Source organism: Dermacentor andersoni, chromosome 7 (assembly GCF_023375885.2).
Source record: "Dermacentor andersoni chromosome 7, qqDerAnde1_hic_scaffold, whole genome shotgun sequence".
Taxonomy (NCBI): Eukaryota; Metazoa; Arthropoda; class Arachnida; order Ixodida; family Ixodidae; genus Dermacentor; species Dermacentor andersoni.
The window spans coordinates 146,146,628-146,165,372 of NC_092820.1; the positions used below are offsets into that span (position 1 = coordinate 146,146,628).

The window sequence follows — 18,745 nt, forward strand, 5'->3', positions numbered from 1 at the left end:
ATGCAATCCCTTGGGTTATCAGCACTACCATCATTTTCTGATGGAGGGCTCCGGAGACGTCCGTCTGCCGGCCAAGGTGCAGCCCTCGACCTGGCCCCCGGCCAGGACCCAAGAGCAACGAGGAGGTTCCCTCACAAGGTGCGCCCTTGCTTCCGCTTCGACCTGAAAAAAGATTAAGAGGAAACTTCAGCTAGGAAGCTCACACCCAAATGCGTAAAGAAAGGTGAAATTATATTGCTGGACATGCCCTTCGTTGATTCTGACGATGCTTGCGGCATTTAAAAGAAAAATAAACTAATCCGACAGAACCCATCTCACGATGAATGTCGACGTTAATGCGATTAGCATCCAAGCAATGTATAACGATTCACCGTAGTGCCAAATTCTTCACTTTCATTTCATTTCATTTATTTTACCCTCAAGGTACATAGTACATTATAGAGGGGAGGGGCTAAGAAAATACAAAGTAAACATCGGTAAAAGTAACTCAAAAAAATAAATAACGGCAGTAACAATTCCAAATTTTGAGTTGACATCCGATGATAATAAACAGAGGTACAAAAGATAAATACAAATGTGATGTACACAATGGTAAAGAGATCAAAAAAAAAACATATGTACAGTAGATTCACAAAATGCATTGTTAACTTCTTGATCATGATGCTGATGAAAACTGATGAAAACGCTGCAATAAAGAAAGGTACATACACATAGGCAAGACAAATGGTAAGTATATTACAAAAGTTCGTTTTCAAGTGCGTTTCTAAACATAAGTGGATTAATTATACCTGTTAATGAAGGGGATAAGCTGTTCCAGTCTTTGCTAGTCTTTGGTAAGAATGAATTCGCGTCCATGATAGTATTGAAATGAGAAATGCTAACTTTCTGATTATGATCACGGCGAGAAGAAATGAAGGGTGCTGGCCTGATCCAAAGAGTGTGTAAAAAGGCGTTATGATAATAGATTTTGTGAAAAAGAGAAATGCGTGAGTGTTTTCGGCGGTCGGATAAGAGAGGCAGGTTTAATAAACATTTCATGTGTGTTACGCTTGCTGTCCGATTGAAGTTATTTAAAATGAAACGGGCTGAACGGTTTTGTATAGCTTCCAGCGTATGTATTAGTGTTGAAGGCCAGGGATCCCATATTGATGAAGCATACTCAAGTTGCGAGCGAACGTAAGTGGTATATAGTAATTGTTTTAATGATGATGGTGCACGAGAAAAATTTCGGCGCAGGTACCCTAAAGTACGGTTAGCTTTGGACACTATGATATCAATATGCGTTTTCCAAGACAAATTGTTAGTTATGGTCACTCCTAAATAACGATACGAGGTGACACATTCAAGTGATATATTAGTGAGAGAATAATTTGGAGAACTAGAGTTAGTACGTGAAACCCTCATAGTTTTGCACTTCTTAATGTTAAGTTGCATTTTCCACGTGCTGCACCAATCAGTTATATTATTTAAGTCGGTTTGTAGAGCTGTTACATCGCAGTTATCGGAAATTTTGCGGTATATCACACAATCGTCTGCAAATAAACATATCTTTGATGAAATATTAATACGTAAGTCATTAAGGTATATAAGAAACAAAAGTGGGCCCAGGACAGATCCTCGAGGGACGCCTGAGCCTACAGGGACATGAGAGGAAGTACATTCATTAGCAGAAACAAACTGAACGCGCGATGTAAGAAAGCTACAGATCCACTTAAGTAGTGTAGGGTCCATGTTTAAAATGCTTAGTTTGTGTAAGTGTAGAGCGTGACACACCTTGTCAAATGCCTTAGCGAAGTCCAAAAAACTGCAGTCCGTCGTGAAGCCTGCGTCAAGGTTAGAGTGTAAATCGTTTGTAAATGTGAGAAGCTGTGTTTCGCAAGAGAAGTTTTTTCTAAACCCATGTTGGTGAGGAGTAAAGAAATTATTGTCGTCAAGGAAGTTAATGAGATGCGTGTAGATTACATGTTCCATAATTTTACAAGGTACTGAGGTAAGAGAAATTGGTCTATAATTAAATGGATTATGGGTGTCACCCGATTTGTGTATGGGAATGCTTTTTCCTGTTTTCCAATCTAGCGGAAGCATGCCAGAGTTATATGATTGCGAGAATAGATATTGAAATATGATAGACGAATATTCAACTGTGTTAATTAAAAATTTGGTGGTGATTTCATCGACACCGCAGGAGGAAGTAATTTTCAAAGTTTCGATTATTTTTTTAATTCCTGTTGCATCAAATATAATAGGGTCCATAGGAGGAAAGTTACAGTCCTGTAGGACGGGACATTCGTTGTTAGGTACGGGAGAGGAAAATGATTGCACAAACGCGCTGTTCAAGACGTCTGCGCAAAGATAGCTGGACACCTGACTACCAGACTCTGTTAATGCAATCTTATTTCCACGTTTGCATTTTACTATGCTCCAAAAGCGCTTTGGATTGGTTTTTAGTAATAATGGCAGGGTTTTGCTAAAAAATGTGTGTTTAGTATTTTTAGCTGTAATTGAGTAGTTAGAGGCAGCGTTTTTATATGCAAGCCAATGTGCAGGCTTTTTCGTCCGTTTAGCGGTGCGAAAAAGGCGTCTCTTCCTATTTGAGAGCATATTAAGAAACCTGTTATACCAGGGGGCTTGATTATGAGAATAAACGCGCTGAAGTGGAACATGCTGATGGACTAATTCTAAAATTTTGTTCTTGAACATACACCAATTTCTTTCAACTGATCGTTCAAAAAACTGCGGTAAGAAGTCGTCAAGAAATGAACATAGGCTTGAGTTTATGGCAGAAAAATTTGCTCTTTTGAAGTTTCTAATTGTCTTTAGTTGTTTGCATTGATACTGCTGGGGGAATGTAAGCGTGAAGTGCAAAATGTCGTGATCACTGAGACCAGGTAAGTGAGTTATCAATGAGACGTTGTCGGGTGAAGATATGAGCACCAGATCAAGTAGTGAGGTTGAGTGCCGAGTTATTCGCGTTGGTGAGGTGACCATTTGTGAAAAACCGAAGTCAGAGCAAAGTGTAATGAACGCATTACATTCAGTAAGTGAGGGCGTAATGAGATGAGGGTGTAACTGACTTTCTTCACTTCTTGCCCCTTGTTCTGTTTGTCTCATCTTGCCCAGTGGCACACAGCGATGCTGGAGGATTGTCCCAAGAATGCTTCTCGGGCCCCAATGACCAAAATTGTTTATTCAAGCACACGGACCCAGTGGCAGCAGTCGCACGTATATACAGCGACTCACATTGCACTATTCGGGCACATACACCCAGTTGCACAAGCAGTCGGGCGCCTCTGCAATCAACTGACTTGTATGACGAAGGCTTAATGCTGTCCCGGGATCCACTGTGAGGTGTGCGGTGCACAACCTTTACAACGAAACAACCTGTATAATGATTGACTTCGGATGCCCCAGACACTTGGGTTATAAAGGCGTCCGGGGCGCGTATTTTCATCCGCTAGCAGCTACAACGGGGCGTGCCACTTTTGACGGAGCTCGACGTTTCTGCGCAGGCGCGAGTAAGAGCGGGCGCGAGAGAGAAAATCTGGGGGCTTTTGCTCCTTGAATATATGACTCAGCCTAGGCACTACGGAGGAGGTTTCTGCGTTGTATTCGTTTGTCCCCTGACATGCCGGCATTGCGGAGTTCGGTCGAGTTGGTTTATACGCTCCGCCGCTGGCTGCCCGCGCGGTGAGGCAGTGGGCGCGGACGCCGCTTGGTGATCGCTGTGTCTGAAGGGACAATGTTCTGACTGGTGTTTTATAAGTCACGGGTCGAATTTTTCGTCGCGACGATAGATCGGACTTTTTTACAAGCACTGCTCCAGGAGGGCACATGTAACCGGCAAACGGAGGCCTCAGGAGAGCACCTGAGGTTATATTAAAGCAGGCGGCGCAGGATCTCCGGGGCACCCAAGCGGTAGCGGGGGGATCAAAGCTGGAAGCCGGGCGGCCCGTGGGTTGGGGCCGCAGAGGCCGAAGCGTGCCTGGGGGTGTTCGCATAAAACATTGGCTGTCCGCGATAGCGGACAGCCGATCTTATACTCCCCTGGCACGCGCAGGCCTCTGCGAGCCCCAACCCACGGACCAGTCCGGCTTCTAGCTTTGATATCCCCGTTGCCGCTTTGGTGTCCTGGAGGCGCCGCCAATAATGCGAAATAATGACACGTTGTTTTCATTAGTAAAAACATGATCGATTAAATATGATTGCGTCGAGCCGCCAACTTGCGATGCTAAGTTCAGCACAACCGCGCCCCGCGACTTCTGCCGGCACGGCGCGCCTAGGGACAAGCGCATACACCGCGCCCCAAGGGACTCCTCCGTAGTACCTAGGCAGAGTCGTATTTTCAAGAATCAAAACTCCCCACATTTCCTCTCTCGCACCCGCTCTCACTCGCGCATGCGCGCAAACGTCCGTCGTCTCCGCAAGTTCCACGCCCCGTTGTACCTACGAGCAGTTGGAAATACGCGTCCGGGGCCACTTATTCAGGCACTCCTCCGTGGCACATGCCCGGATGCATATGCGTACCCACTGACCCAAGTTGTCAAATAAAACTTGGGAAAACCACCGCAGCGGGCGCTCTACAACTAACTCCACTGGTTATGCTGATAACTCCACTGATTATCGGTTATGGTAACTCCACTGGTTATGCCAGTGGTTGTGCCGACTGTGAACATGCCCAGTCGGCATGTTCCCAGTCAACATTATGCGTAATGCAAAGTGGGTGAAGTTCACGGAGAATGCTATTCGAATTTTAAAAAATTCTAATCTACTGACTGTAACACCACATTCTTTCTTCTATCAACAATTCTCGAACGAGAATTGTTCAGAAAAAGCGCGAAATTTGGGAAAACTGAAGCAATAAGTTCACCACTCGGCAACTGGGCAACCAAAAAACAACATCAAGTTCCCTAAACTGCACCACTTCAGATATCTAAAGCGGACAAAACGGGTGTATACATATTATGCGCCACTCTAAATGATACCACTGATTTGTAGGCAGGACAACACCTTCGTAAGCACTGTAACCATAGCTGTAGCCGTAGCTGTAAGCTCAGATATCATGTTCGCCCGCTTCATTCGCTCTAATAGATGCAGCTTACAGAATCGCGATATCTGTTTTTGGGGCAGAGGATGCGGATTTGTAAACTTTCTGTTTCAGTTTGCTTTTAGGCTTCTCGATTTTCCCACAGTCCTTGTAAACAACAACAACAACAAGAATGTTAGACCTTACGTCCTAATTTAGCTTGTACAGTCGGTGTAGAATTAAGATTTCTCTCATAAACGCAGCAAGTTTCATGCAAATCGCTTGAATGCGGTTGTCAAGTGATAGCGTTACGGCATTTTACGTGCTTCGCGTGCGTTTTGAAAGCTTGTACAGTGACTGGAAGGCAGGGCGGCTGGAGAGACGCCACCGTCAACATGTTTTGTTGCAAGATTCCGCTCAACTGTTGTAGCTTGCCTAAGCTATTACTGAGCTAAAACATTTATGTTACCTCAAGCAAATGTTTTTTTTTTTAATGTATTGGAAAATTACCCTTATATTTGGACGCCAAGCTTGAAAAATTAATTTTGAGTCAAATTGCAATGTGAATGTAATTGGTTTAGTTCGGTCCAAAGCCCACATTGTGAACAATACTTGAGACAAGTTTCAGCGTTCTGTTTGCATTAGTAAATTATCAGATGTTTTTTAAACGTTCCTTCACCGAAATATAGAGACATATAGATATAAAAGCTCACAGTTCCAGCAATCTTAAATATATTTTTATACATCACGGAATTTTATTGAGAAAAGCCATTACTAAGCACGCACAAATTTTAAGAATTTTGAATGCAATGGAAGTCGAGAAAATCACAAAAATATCTGACGTCTCGCATGTGCCTACCATCCCCGCCTTAAATATTATTCTAGCCCGAGGTCCGCCATCTTGGTTAGGTCGCACAAGCTGTGAGAAGAAGCAGGCTTGCGGATTTTGCATAGGCCTTTTCGTCATCACCTTGTCACGCCGTAAGGTCTTGACTCATCCTCGGCTTGGAATTCAGCGTCTGTGTTATCCTTATCGTTCCTCTCGTGTCCATGTATTTACAGGCCTAATCTTTCAAATAATGACTCCCATGCCACCTTTACTAAATGGTTATAGAAATATTGTTGCGTTTCCATTGATATTCTATTGTGTTTTCCTAGAATTTATATTTAAGTGAAACTAAATGTCATGCGTGACATTTGCAGAGGCAACTGGCTGAGCTTTCTGTCGTTCTTAAGACTGATATACTCTGCATCAGTCTCATATGAACCAGCACTTCTTTCGACAGAACTTCCTGAAAGCCCGCAAAGACCAAATAGCGACTTCGCGCAAGCTATATTGTTCAACATTATAGTTGTCCGCATTAAATTTGTCCGCTTTTAACGCTTTCATACATTCAAATTATGGAATTGCAATAGCTCGTCGAGCTCGTTTTCGAGTTGTGTAGTAGTAAACTGCGTGGCTATGTTTTACTTCTCGATATTTATCGATTTTGATATCAGAACCATATCTCGTCGAGCTCGTTTTCGAGTTGTGTAGTAGTAAACTGCGTGGCTATGTTTTACTTCTCCATATTTATCGATTTCGATATCAGAACCGGAACACCAAATATGCTCCCATCACAGACCAGAATTAAGATTATTTTCCTTCAAATATGCAATCACTTTTTGCTGAAATCCGTTCAACGCTTTCTCGACGAGGGTATGTCGAAGTCTCGCGTGCGTTTGAATAGAGAACTGAGAGCTGGCCCCGACGCAGCTATAAACAATATTATGGAACCCGTGCTATCATGTCATCTAAGGGCGATCCTACAATTTCACTTACAATTGTCATGCCTATATTTGTCTAAGCACGTTACACGTACGGACAATGATAGCGCTAATGGCATCTCCTTTGAATTGGAGTAGCGACAAATTACCATCTATATAGCCCGTGTGATTATGCGTCACAATATAACGTAATCTAGCATATACCTTATCTCTCCTCTATCTTGTACAGTTGCCTGTGCACTTGACGATTCCGCTCGCATCCCTTATATGTTTTTTGTTTTTATTCCAGTTGTATACTGTTGATCTCGCATCACTGAACCCCAGTTAACGTTCCCATCATAACACAAGCACAGGTCAAAAGACGGGGACAAGATAGACAGGCATATACGGCGCTGACTTCCAACGTTTTTCTTTCTTTTCTTTTTTTTCAATCAGCTTGGAACTCGCTTTGGTAGGTGGACGTTCACTCCTGTTCTGACTGGGTGAGAATATTCGCATTCCATTAGAAAGCGCCGAGCTATGTTGAATTTTGTTGCTCAGGGACGCCATCTGTTTTAAAAACTCGGCAACAAAAAAAGGGCGCCAAGATCGAAATAGGCCGGCTGGGCGGCGCGCCAAGGTGCTCGAGCTGAGATTCCCAGACGTCCAGACGGGCTAAACACAGATGCATTTGGAAACGTTTCGTCTGCTACAAGCCAAGTACAAAGAAATACCCACCTGAATTTAACTTGCTAAAAAAAAATAGGGATAGCAGATATGTCACCAAAGTAATTGCCACAAATCCGTAAGGCTAGCAACGACGGTGATCATTGATTAAGAGCACTGAGACTGCTCGGTAACAATCGTCAGGCAACCCCCCACCCTCCACCGCTAGCGGTGTGCCGTGGATATTCACGATAAGATAGGACATAAGAAGGATATCACGTCAAACCCAGGATCTCATGATAGGCTGAGGACTGTCTCGCTGGTATTTTTCGTCTTTAAAATATGCGAGAACGTCTTGTAAATGCGGCTGCATATAAATACAGCATGCGAAGCCGCGAGCAGACATTGCAGTTCAGCTAAGGCTGGTCTGCATCACTTCCGACGAACTGTAATGACGGCAGTTTTTTTCTTTTTTCAGTTTAGGTATGAAAAACATGGATGTTTGCTAGATGTTTCTTATTCACCCGTCAGCATTTCGCACATAAAGAAACCTGCCCCGGGCCTTTTCTGTAGCTGCACTACCAGTACAAGTATCCTGTTTCGCTATACAAATTTGCAATGCAGTTGTCGTTTAGCGCAGCGCACTCGGTTCCTTGCAACAACACTCATCCAGATGGCGCTCGCCTCCGCGCATGCGCGGCCCAGGCAAGTTCGAGGTCGCGTTTCTACCAGAAAGCTCGCCCGCTCGCATTCGCGCATTGCGCTCGCCGCCAGCGTTTCCCGGTAACCACTGCGGTTACGCAAGCCGCCATGTTGGCATTCCACCATGTTGGCACTTTAACGCGAAAGCGTCAAGGGCTCCGTGTCGCAGAAAATCCGGCGTCGGACGTCATACGGCAAAAAAAAACAGATTTTCGAACCGCCCACACCCAGGCCCTCCATGTGGCGCAAGGAAGCTACTGAACTAATTGAACTTCTGAAGCAAAAATGCGTAGAAAACTCCTAACGTACGACTTACACACAACCTACAGACACGATAGCGTCGGATTGTAATTTGACGATACGAGAAAACATAATTTTGTCACGCGATGACTCAAAGAAACCCCTTTTCCAACGTTTATACCATGCATAGACCGGCCGCGGCGTCCGCCGTTTGCGCGCGTCGGCGCGTGAATTTATCTCGGGAGCCACGGAGCAGTGCGCCCGGTTCCTTGCAATACCTCCAGATGGCGCTCACCTCCGCCGCATCGCGGCCCAAGCAAGAGGCCGCGTTTCTACCAGAAAGCCTAATGCTCCAAGGGATCTTAAGAAAGCCGGCCTTCGTGCATAGCGTTCGCGGCCAGCGTTTCCCGGGAAACATTACGGTTACATACGCTCCAGTTGGCGGGAAACGTGAGAAGCAGTTAAGGATATTTGATTGCTATCGCGTTCCACTCTTAAAGGCGAAGCTTAAGCGTCCTCCATCTTTTTTTAGCCAGCCAATCAGACATGTTGTAGCAGCCCTACGAGTCAATCAGAACTGACAATTAAGATGTTGAATTCACCAATATGGTGGAATTTTACGGCGACCCACTCATCATACTGATATCGTTGTCAATTGGCTTTAAACCGGATTTCAGCCGCACATTCGGGACTAATATGAATCAACCTCGGCAGCTCTCTGCGGCGCCGCCCAGGTAAACTTCATGCAATGTCTGCGCAGCGGACATTCAGCGGCTCAGCTACATCTGTTTAATGACACATGCAATCACATTGTTTCTTAACATAAACCAGATATGTGCTATCATTCAATGTATGCGCCTGTTGTTCAATTTCTTTTTCTTTCTTTCTTTTTCCAAATAACCAAGAACCTTATTGAAAGATGCCGTCTCACGTCGCGTGTAGGTCCTCTGTTCGACGTCCCTCTACTGCCGCTGCTGCTGCTTCTTCTACAACCGCTGATGCCGCCCCCTGGTGGCGGTGCATTCAGAGCGGTGCTCTAGGCTGGAAGTGGCGTGGCGGTGCCCTTCTCGCCCTCCTGGTGGCCGTCGCGATCCTTGGACTCGTCGCGGGCATCTTGTTCGCGCAGAAATACCGTGCGTATAGTAGACGTGCCATTCCTGCCATTCCGTCCTGGAATTATTGCGCCATTAGATATACAGGCGCCGACACATCTGTCTTGCGCACCGAACATGTGGGTCCCGTAACTAGGGAACCACCCCGTCTGGTGCCTGCGTGCACCACCGATTTATTTCGGGCCCAGTAAATGTTGCTTCGTCATCATCATCTAGAGCACCGAACACGCTTCGGCAGCACTGCCCTTGGCCCACGGCCCTGTACATGTCCCGTTCGAGTCGGCCCTTCATTCTATAGCTTCGAATTGTTGTACACATTATTCGGCTTTAGACAACGTACAGGCGTCGACACAGCTGTCTAGAACACCGAACACGCTTCGGCAGCACTGCCCTCGGCCCAGCGCCGTATACGTGTCCCGTTCGCCTCGGCCCTTCATTCAATGCCTTCGAATTGTTGTACGCACTATTCAGCTTTAGACGACGTACAGGCGTCGACACTTCTGTCTGGAACACTTAACACATTTCGACCACGCTATCAAGTGCACGGTAATACATGTCCCATCCGCTGCACACTGTGATTGTTGCAAGTTGTTCTGTGTGGTGTTAGGACGCAGACGTGCAGAAGTCGACACTTCTTCCTAGGACGCTTGAACACTACCTTGCAGATAACAAACAAACAAACGAACCAAGAAACAAACAAGAAGCAACTTTAGCATATGTGCGCAACACTGCTAGTAACCTGTTCTTTAATGTGGCTGTTCATTAACTGTTGGCAAAAGTAAAGTAGTTTGCATTAAAGCCGGCCGTCCTGAGACGTATAGTCAAGAAATCGAGGCTACCGATTTCCTTGTGTAATACGCACGCACATGCTCTAGAGACACACGATTATGTTAAGACTCTGAAAGCGTAAATCTAAGAAAGTGAACATAAAGCTAACCAGAGAGGCGTCCCTTCATGCAGGCGCATCACCAGGAAGCTCGGGACCAGCTGCGATGGCGCCTATTCAAATATATCTAAGCCATAGAAATACTTTTATGAGGCAGCCTATGGACCGATTTGAATGAAATTTGCTGCATATAAGATAGAAAAGTAAAATTCTAGTGAATGTTGGAAGCGGAATCTTGATTTAGATCATGCATGTTCTTTTTCTTTTACAAATATTGCCCAAAATAGGTAAGTTGAAAAAACAAATACAAGCACGAAGTTTACACATCTGTCACTTTGCATCGAAAACGGATATCGTAAGGCGCACTTCGTAGAGTATCTAAAGCGGACAATATATCAATTTACAGCCTACGTGATGTTGTCGCAATGTTTACGATCGATGGTTTCACAAAAGTCCTATACCACACATTAGTGGTGTACTTGAAAGTCATGCCATCCATTTTGCCCGCTATATTATATGCCCTTTACAGAATTTTGATGTCGTTTTTCATTGCCCAGTTACAGAGTTGTTAACTTGATAGTTTCATTTCCCGAAAATATGCAACATTCCACGGTTTTTATTTAAGAACTGACGATCAAATCAAAATTTAAGATTCACTGGATTTCAACTTTTTTTCCTCGCTAAATGCAACAAACCTCATCAAATTTGTTGCAGCGGTTGACGAGAGGAACGGTTTCTCTGTTCGCGTGGATTTATGCGTAGGAGCCACCGAGCTAAAGCTTCCTTTTATTTAACAGAAGTTTATTTCACTGTGCAATAAAAGTCGATCACACAGGCACGCAGAAACGTAACGCCGACACTACCGCGTCTCGTAATGTTCAAGTAACATTGGAAAAGAACCGCTCACTGTGTGTGGAGTTCGCAACAAAACCTAGCAATTCATATTCCGTTGAGCACGCAATCAGGATTAATCGTCATCGTCATCATCATCATCGTCATCATCCTGGCTACGCCCACTGCAGGGCAAAGGCCTCTCCCATACTCCTCCAACTATCCAGGTCACGTGTTAATTGTGGCCATGTTGTGCCTGCAAACTTCTTAATCTCATGCGCCCACCCAACTTTCTGCCGCCCCCCGCTGCGCTTCCCTTCTCTCGGAATCCAGTCCGTAACCCTTAATGACCATCGGTTATTATCCCTCCTCATTGCATGTCCTGCCCATGCCCATTTCTTTTTCTTGATTTCAACTAAGATGTCATTGACACGCGTTTGTTCCCTCACCCAATCTGCTCTTTTCCTATCCCTTATCCTTGATCCTAATCCTTATCAGGATTAGACAAGACTATTTCGCTATACAGGATGCAGACGAAAACATTCTAGAAAGTTGGGATACACGAAGGCGCGTCTTCCGTCAAGCGATAGCTTTGTAACAGCTGTTGACCGGCCGAAGACGGTCACCAGTAAAAAAAAAAAAAAAAGAATATAAACAATGTACACCGTGCCAGTACCGAACTGAAAAACAAGTTTCACAAGGAAAGTCCTTGGGGACAGTCAATACACGTCTGTGCTTACCGGACCATGGTCGCGCTGGTCGAGTGCTTCAGTGTAGGTAGAACACAAAGAGCACACACATAAAAATATATATATAGCTGCGTCAGAGGGCGAACCCATAAAAGGCCCTCAACGATTTCCAGACGCAAACTTTTGGTCACACTGGAGCTGAACCCTCACAGAAGATCACTAAAGTCTGCAGACGCTTACCCGAAAAACAGTTGGAAATATTGCGACGCCTGTCCACTAGCTGCCCCGCGTCCTAAAGTTTTATCCGCGTCGCGCGAATCCTGAGCATGGCACCAGTTTAGAGGTGGGCGTTCCCAAAGTTTGCAACGAAATGAATCAGTGTTCCAGAAACTTTCGAGCTTAAATGCACAAAAGGACATATAGTTAAAAAGAAAGTGGAACAACAGAGCATTTTTACCCCAAATTTGACTGCGCGTACTTCAAAACTAGTGTTAGTTTCAGAAGTCGTTCCAAGTGGATGTGCCTTGCGAAATCACTGGCTTCAATTGCTGTACTAGCTGCAATATTTACGCTCAAATATCTAATTAAAAAGTCGATTAGCAAAATTTTGTTAATTAGTGAATTACACATATCGATTTCCAGTGTAAGCAACGTCGGCCTCTTCGAGTATTCCACCTCGTATAAGTAGATTCCTGCTACGGGCGACAGGCGATTTAAAAAAAATAATCTGTTAACGTTAACAAAAATACATTAATGGGACATTAATTACAAAACATAATTAATAAAACAAATGGTGTTTAGGCAGCTTGGGTCACTGGGTATGGCGCCCACATTCGGCCAATCCTCCGGAATTGGCTTCGTGCCAGTGTGACAGAACGCGTATAGAAACTTCAAAATACATTTCAGTGTGTATAGTACCTCTCTGTGCACACATCTCTTAGCCATCAGAGACATTGTGTCTCATTATAAATGTAAGCACTACAGTATATAATGTCTACATAACCGTTCGCTAAACAACATTTACGCTATTCACACAGCCGTTCTCTTCACAAAGAATGTGTGGTGAATATTGATGATGATGATGATGATTATGATGATGATGATGATGTGTTAGTTGCGCAAGGGCCAGATATGGCCAAAGAACGTCATGCAAACGGTGATACGGTGTCAATGAATTGTCAGTGAGACGAAAAATAGAAAAAAATCGCGATAGCTAGATGTAACAGGGCCGCAAAATGGGCTGAAAAATTTGTCGCTCTGAGGCGCTACATACGGAAGTGTTAAAATAATGACAATGAGAGTGAGGTGTGCCGCGACTATGATGAATCACGACGAACGAATGGCGTAAAACGAATGAATCGCGATTTTTTTTTTTTAAATAGAAAAGCACTCACGCTTCAAGTTACGTAGACGTCAACAACGTGCGCAGTTTGACCGCGCCGTTTTCTTTTTTGTTTTTTTGTTTTTTGTCGGAATCACTTGCGCAGTGGACGCTCCTGTCGCAGTCTGAACCACAACTGGTGGTCCACAACAACGTCGCCCTCTCGTCTTCCCGGAACCAGCTGGGGCCCCGCGCCAGAGGAGACGAATTTCAGGAGGAAGGGACCATCGGAAATGAACCGCGCCCCTGCCGTATACAGAAACAAAAGAGAAAAGGAAAAAACGCAGACACATAAGGAAAGAAATAAAGCGCAGAAATCTGCGGACGCGTGAAGCTTAATCCCCCGCCGCCGGCGTCTACACGTAACGACGACTGTCTCACGTCTTCGGATGGCGAGAAAGGCGAAAGGGGGGAGAAAGGGCAGGAGACAGTACGTAACATAATTTCCACGGAACAAGGAAGCAATCTCTCTCACCCGAAGGCACGCGGACAACCTCGCGCGGGCGGGCTGGCGCACTCGTGGTGAGTCTACGCCGCCTAACGTTTTTGTTTTGCTTACGCCTTCTTTCTTCAGTACCTTTTTCCCACAGCGGTGCATGTGTGTGTCTGTGGCAGTTGGTCAAGGGCGATGAGACGTGTGCGAGCGCGCGACACTCCGATGGTGGTGGACGGCCTTCCGTTAGCAGTGAACCTTTTTCCCCCCTCGCGCGCGCACCCTCCAAGTCGACGCCCCTGGCAACGAAAAAAAAGAGAGGGGGTAAGCGAAGTGCAGGGAAAATGCATACGGAAACGCACGCACAGTGTATACCCCGATATCGTCTCTCGCGTGGTTGGGCAAAGCCAGATCGCAGTCACTTCGACGTATATACTAGAACGGCGTCCCCAACCCCCCTACCCGCGCGCGCGCGATCCGTTTCTTCCGCACGCCTCGCGGGTCTCGTCAGTGGCCGCGGACCGCGGCGCGCGAATGTCACGCCGACGAACAACTTCTCATGGACCGCAACGTTCTCTTCGCTCTCGTTCAACACGCTGCAGCCTAAACGTCGGGGCGTTCCCGAAGTCCGCGGCACCCTTCCCGACGCGACGCCCTGCGCATGTCCCGAGGCAAGACGCTATAATACTTACTTAGCACCCGCGGCAGATCGTCTTGGCCCCTCCGGCGTCTCCACGCCTTCCAAGGACGACGCCTAACCGAGGCGACGGCGCGGCTCCAGGCCATTGTCTTCGCGCCTGTTCCTTAAAAGCGCGTCGCGACCATTTCAGCGCGCGCGCGTGTTTGTTGTGTGGCGTGACCATTGTCCGTGTAAGGCCGTCCGGACCGGCCAGCGCTGCCCCGCCGCCTGAGTCACCGTGCCAGTAAGCGAGCTCTGTCTTCCACTGGTGGATGCATCGTCGGTGCTGCCGGCGAGCGAAGCGGTCATCCGGGAAGTCCAGGCTCCGAGAAGATCTATCGATCCGCGCATCGACAACGTCCTCAAGGCAGTGGTCAGATTGTCTCTAGTCCGCACCTGCGTGCGCACCGAGTGTTGTTCTCTTGCTGTTGGGAAGCGATCCCGGTCAGCTGGTCGACCGAGACAAGGCAGCCTTCTGGCAAGTCCATTTATGAGAAGACTGTTGAATCCCTATGTCAAAGGTAGGGTGAAGCAGTCATCACACAGTCTATCTCTGCGTCTGCGTGGGGCAAAGGGTTGCCCTCTTGCTGTTGACGAGGAAACTGGTCGTTTGGTGGAGGAGCGAAGCAGTCTTCTGACGAGTCGAAGCTTTTGAGAACACTGGTTTGTCCGTGCATCGACGTCAAGTGAAGTAGTCACCACACTGTCTCGCTCTCCGTCATATTTGCGCGCACAAACCAATTGCCCTGTTGATCAGCGAACCCGGTGGTCTGGCCAAGGAGAGGAAACAGTCTTGCGAGAAGTCCACACTTGAAAATACTTATTGATCCGCACATCGACGTCGACCGGGTGCAAGAGTCCCCGCACCGTCTCGGCCCTGGTCAAGGCGCACGCAAACGCCTGTCCACTGGCCGTCGGCAAGAACCAAGGCGAATCCCGGTGGACGTCTTGGAGAAGGCCGGTTGCCTCGTGTCCCACCACCTCACCCGGGCGCGGGTGGCGCCGCCATGGGTCAAGTCTGGAGCAACCTGTGGGACGTGCAGCTGCCGTTCAACTGCTACGAGACGGCGCACACTTGGACGCCCATGTGCCACCGGGCGTGGATCGACCTGTTCAAGGATGTGATGGCGTCGACGTTCCCGCTGCACCTAATCTTCTACTCGGTATGCACCTATACAACTTCCGCCATCCTTCACGGAGACTTCGCTCTTCTATGCATGTACATGTACGCTGGCTAGTTGTTTGCAGACTTGCATCTAGAGAGATCGAGAGAGGTTTGAGCAGAGTTTCATCGCGAATCCCCGTCTCTAGGGGTCCAGTCACTTAGTCGTCGGACAGGAAATCTTGACAGAGACTTAAAACAGCCCGCTTCTCTCTCTCTCGTTGACGCAAGAGAGAGAGGCCTGCAGGGCAACTTCTGTGGTAAACTGGTGGCTCACTCGTCTATGTCTGTCCATACGTGCCGGGCGCAGGTGAACTTAATACCCAGATAGAGATATGTATATTTGGCTAGAGTATAATCGGAAAGCCGCGTCCCGATTGGTCCGCGAACGTTGTCATCCGAGTGGTCGTAATCGTGACGTAGACTTGGACAACACGCTTCTAGTTGATAGAAGAGGGAGATCTGGGACAGGGTGGTCTCCATGGCAACTGGCACAGACTCGGAGGCTTGGAAGATCGCCCTCGTTTGAGGCGTTTTGAGTACACTGCCAACGTGATCGAAGCTGGTGCGGCTGCGGTCTTGTGCGCGGATCGTTCACGTATGTGACGACGCGATCGGTCCCGGTCGAAGCGGACCGTGGCGGCACCGATTCTCTTTACACGAAAGAGTTGTTATGACCGCGGCTTTAGCGGGTAAATCTGGAACGCATGTTTTAGCATCATGTTCAAGGGGAGCTGCTGACATTCCCCGTTTCTGCCAGCGGATGCCCTTACAACGCAAACATTCTGTTTGTGGAGCCATTTCTTTAGGCAAATGCAAGAATAGTTACTTCGAGGATATTCAACTGGCCCATCTTCACCTGAACCTTCTACCGTACGTTTTCACAAATTTGTTGTCATGATCACTGAACTATAGGCATAGTTGTAGAATTTGTTTCACTTTTTTTCATTTTCTTGTAATCTCTTGTGTTTTTTTTAATCGTTAATGAGCTTTTCGGATTCTACACCTGAATGGAGTAGGACGTTGGTTCTTACATCCGCCAGCGCTTATTGTGCAATTCTTTTAAAAAAATAATTCTTCATGATGCAATCACGCTATTGTTCTTTTGTAAACCACTCGTTTCTATTCTCTCTGATGCGTAGCATTTCAAGGTAATTTGCGCACTGACGTCACCTTTAATCGGAGACTGGTGTTACTTCGGATATTCTCCGTTTCGTATCAGTGCAGAACTTCGACACTACGAAACGTGCTACATAATTCGCCGTCTTCGCAGTTTGAGTATTCCGAAAGCCTCCCTTTGTAGCAGTTTGGGACGACACGAAGTGGCATCTACGTGGGAACTGAGAAATCACTTCGCTCGCCGCTCGCTGCACCTAATTTAATAATACGCGTTGTATTTAAACAAAAATACATAAGTTTACCGGTTGTAAGAAACATATTTCTGATTGAGGCAATCAATTGTATTACGAAAATTAAAAAAAATACTTAAAGCATGAGGTTTATACCTCTATCTTTCACCAGCGAATACATATATATATATATATATATATATATATATGTTTACGCTTCCCTTATTGAGAAATCGAAGGTGGGCAAAGCTGAAGCAATGTGGATTGCACTCCAATATATAATGCTGATTTGCGAATAGAAGTTCACTGACACATACAGAAGCATTCCGTAACGATTCCACCGAAGCTGCAAACTGACGCAACATATTTGTCCGCTTGAGATGCTTTAACATATCGCTGTTTGCATAGCTACGATCATATTTTTTTTTCGAACAGATTTCTTGCCATTTTCTTTTCCGAAATTTTCTTTCATAACTTGCCGATTTTCGGCAATTTATTTTTCAAAAGCCATGAAGGGCCCCAAATTGAAGTTTGTGTCCTCAACGGTCGGTATAGAACTCTGCTTTCTCCCTTAAGTGCAACAACAGCATTTCAGTGTTTCCCGTGTACTTCAAAAGGCCTGAAATCGGTGTTTCCTTGAGCTACATATTCCTCTTGTTGTCGCTTAATTTTTCTCTCAGCGATTATCTCCAAAGCTATATCTAGTAGGCATGCCGTCATTAACGTGCATTCCATTACAACATTTATGCTAACTTTATCGTTTTTTGCTGGTGACTTAGCACTGCTCCCAGTAATTTTTTTTTGTGTGTGTGTGAAAAGGTAACGACTTTAAATCTAAACTTATGTAAGGCCTAATGCCATTAAAACCGAACGCTTGACGCTGAATCTAATCTAAACTTAAGATTACAAGCGTGATAACGCCATTAACTTCGCGTATACATGTCGCTGACCTATTTAAGCAAGAGTGCCGCCACACTGTTCCGCGTTACGGCTTCCCCGTACTACTCCGTCGTACACAAACGCACGCGCGCGGCGTTAGTTTTTCTTTTCATTTTTGTTAACTTCACCGACGCTCGATACAGGCTTCATCGACAGATATGCGCAAGCTCGCGCAAGCACGCATCTCCGTCTCTATCGCTCCGATCGCTTTCCGCTTAATTATCGCTCGTATCTATACCCGCGTCGCCCGCTTCAAGGCGAGAAGCCCGCGGTTCATTGCCAACAACCGTGAACCTCTCCCGATCGACGACGGTCGCGGACCTGTTTTCGCCGCAGCGCACAGCTTATCTATCCAGGCCATCGGCCTGGAGATCGAGTGCCTCCGCGTAACGCTGCGGTTATCTCACGCATCTCGTATCACCTGTATTGCGTGTGTGTGCAGACGAGTGCCCTGACTCGGTCCAAGGGCGAACCCCTGGAGAAGCTGATACTGAGCTACGTGATCGGAAACAGCCTTCGCTCCTCTCTCAGCATCGCCTACTGCTTCTTCTTCCTCTGCGCGTTCGCCTGCATCTCAAGGTGAGGAACACCCGTGCGAAGCCAACCGGCAATGAAGCCGAGGAAAGCCTAAGTGGCTAGTGCCCACGCGTACAAAAAAGAAATCGTTACAGAAATTGTGCTGCGTTTCTATAGAACATCCATTGTCATATGTATATTTTCTATTGAAACGCAGTTGAATGTAGAAGGATCGGCATTTGGGCGAGTTGGTACTGGTTGAACATCTGGAAGGGACAGCGCAAAAAGACGATGACAGAAGGCAGGAACACACACTGCTTGGCGACACTGCTTCTGTCCTGTGTGTTCCTGCCTTCTGTCATCGTCTTATTGCGCTGCCCCTTCAAGATGT

The 18,745-nt window shown here is 46.5% G+C and overlaps 1 protein-coding gene across 2 annotated transcripts in view; it reads left to right on the forward strand.

Annotated features, from left to right (window-relative positions):
• The window catches only part of LOC126533662 (transmembrane protein 135-like), a 63,019-nt gene continuing 44,274 nt past the window's right edge, over positions 1 to 18,745 (forward strand). For both annotated transcript variants that reach the window (XM_072289360.1, XM_050180847.3), the window contains exons 1-4: positions 1 to 138; positions 9,320 to 9,510; positions 13,383 to 15,551; positions 18,281 to 18,417. In XM_072289360.1, coding sequence (XP_072145461.1) covers positions 15,396 to 15,551; positions 18,281 to 18,417 — 293 coding nt within the window. In that variant the 5' untranslated portion in view covers positions 1 to 138; positions 9,320 to 9,510; positions 13,383 to 15,395. The remainder of the gene's footprint in view (positions 139 to 9,319; positions 9,511 to 13,382; positions 15,552 to 18,280; positions 18,418 to 18,745) is intronic.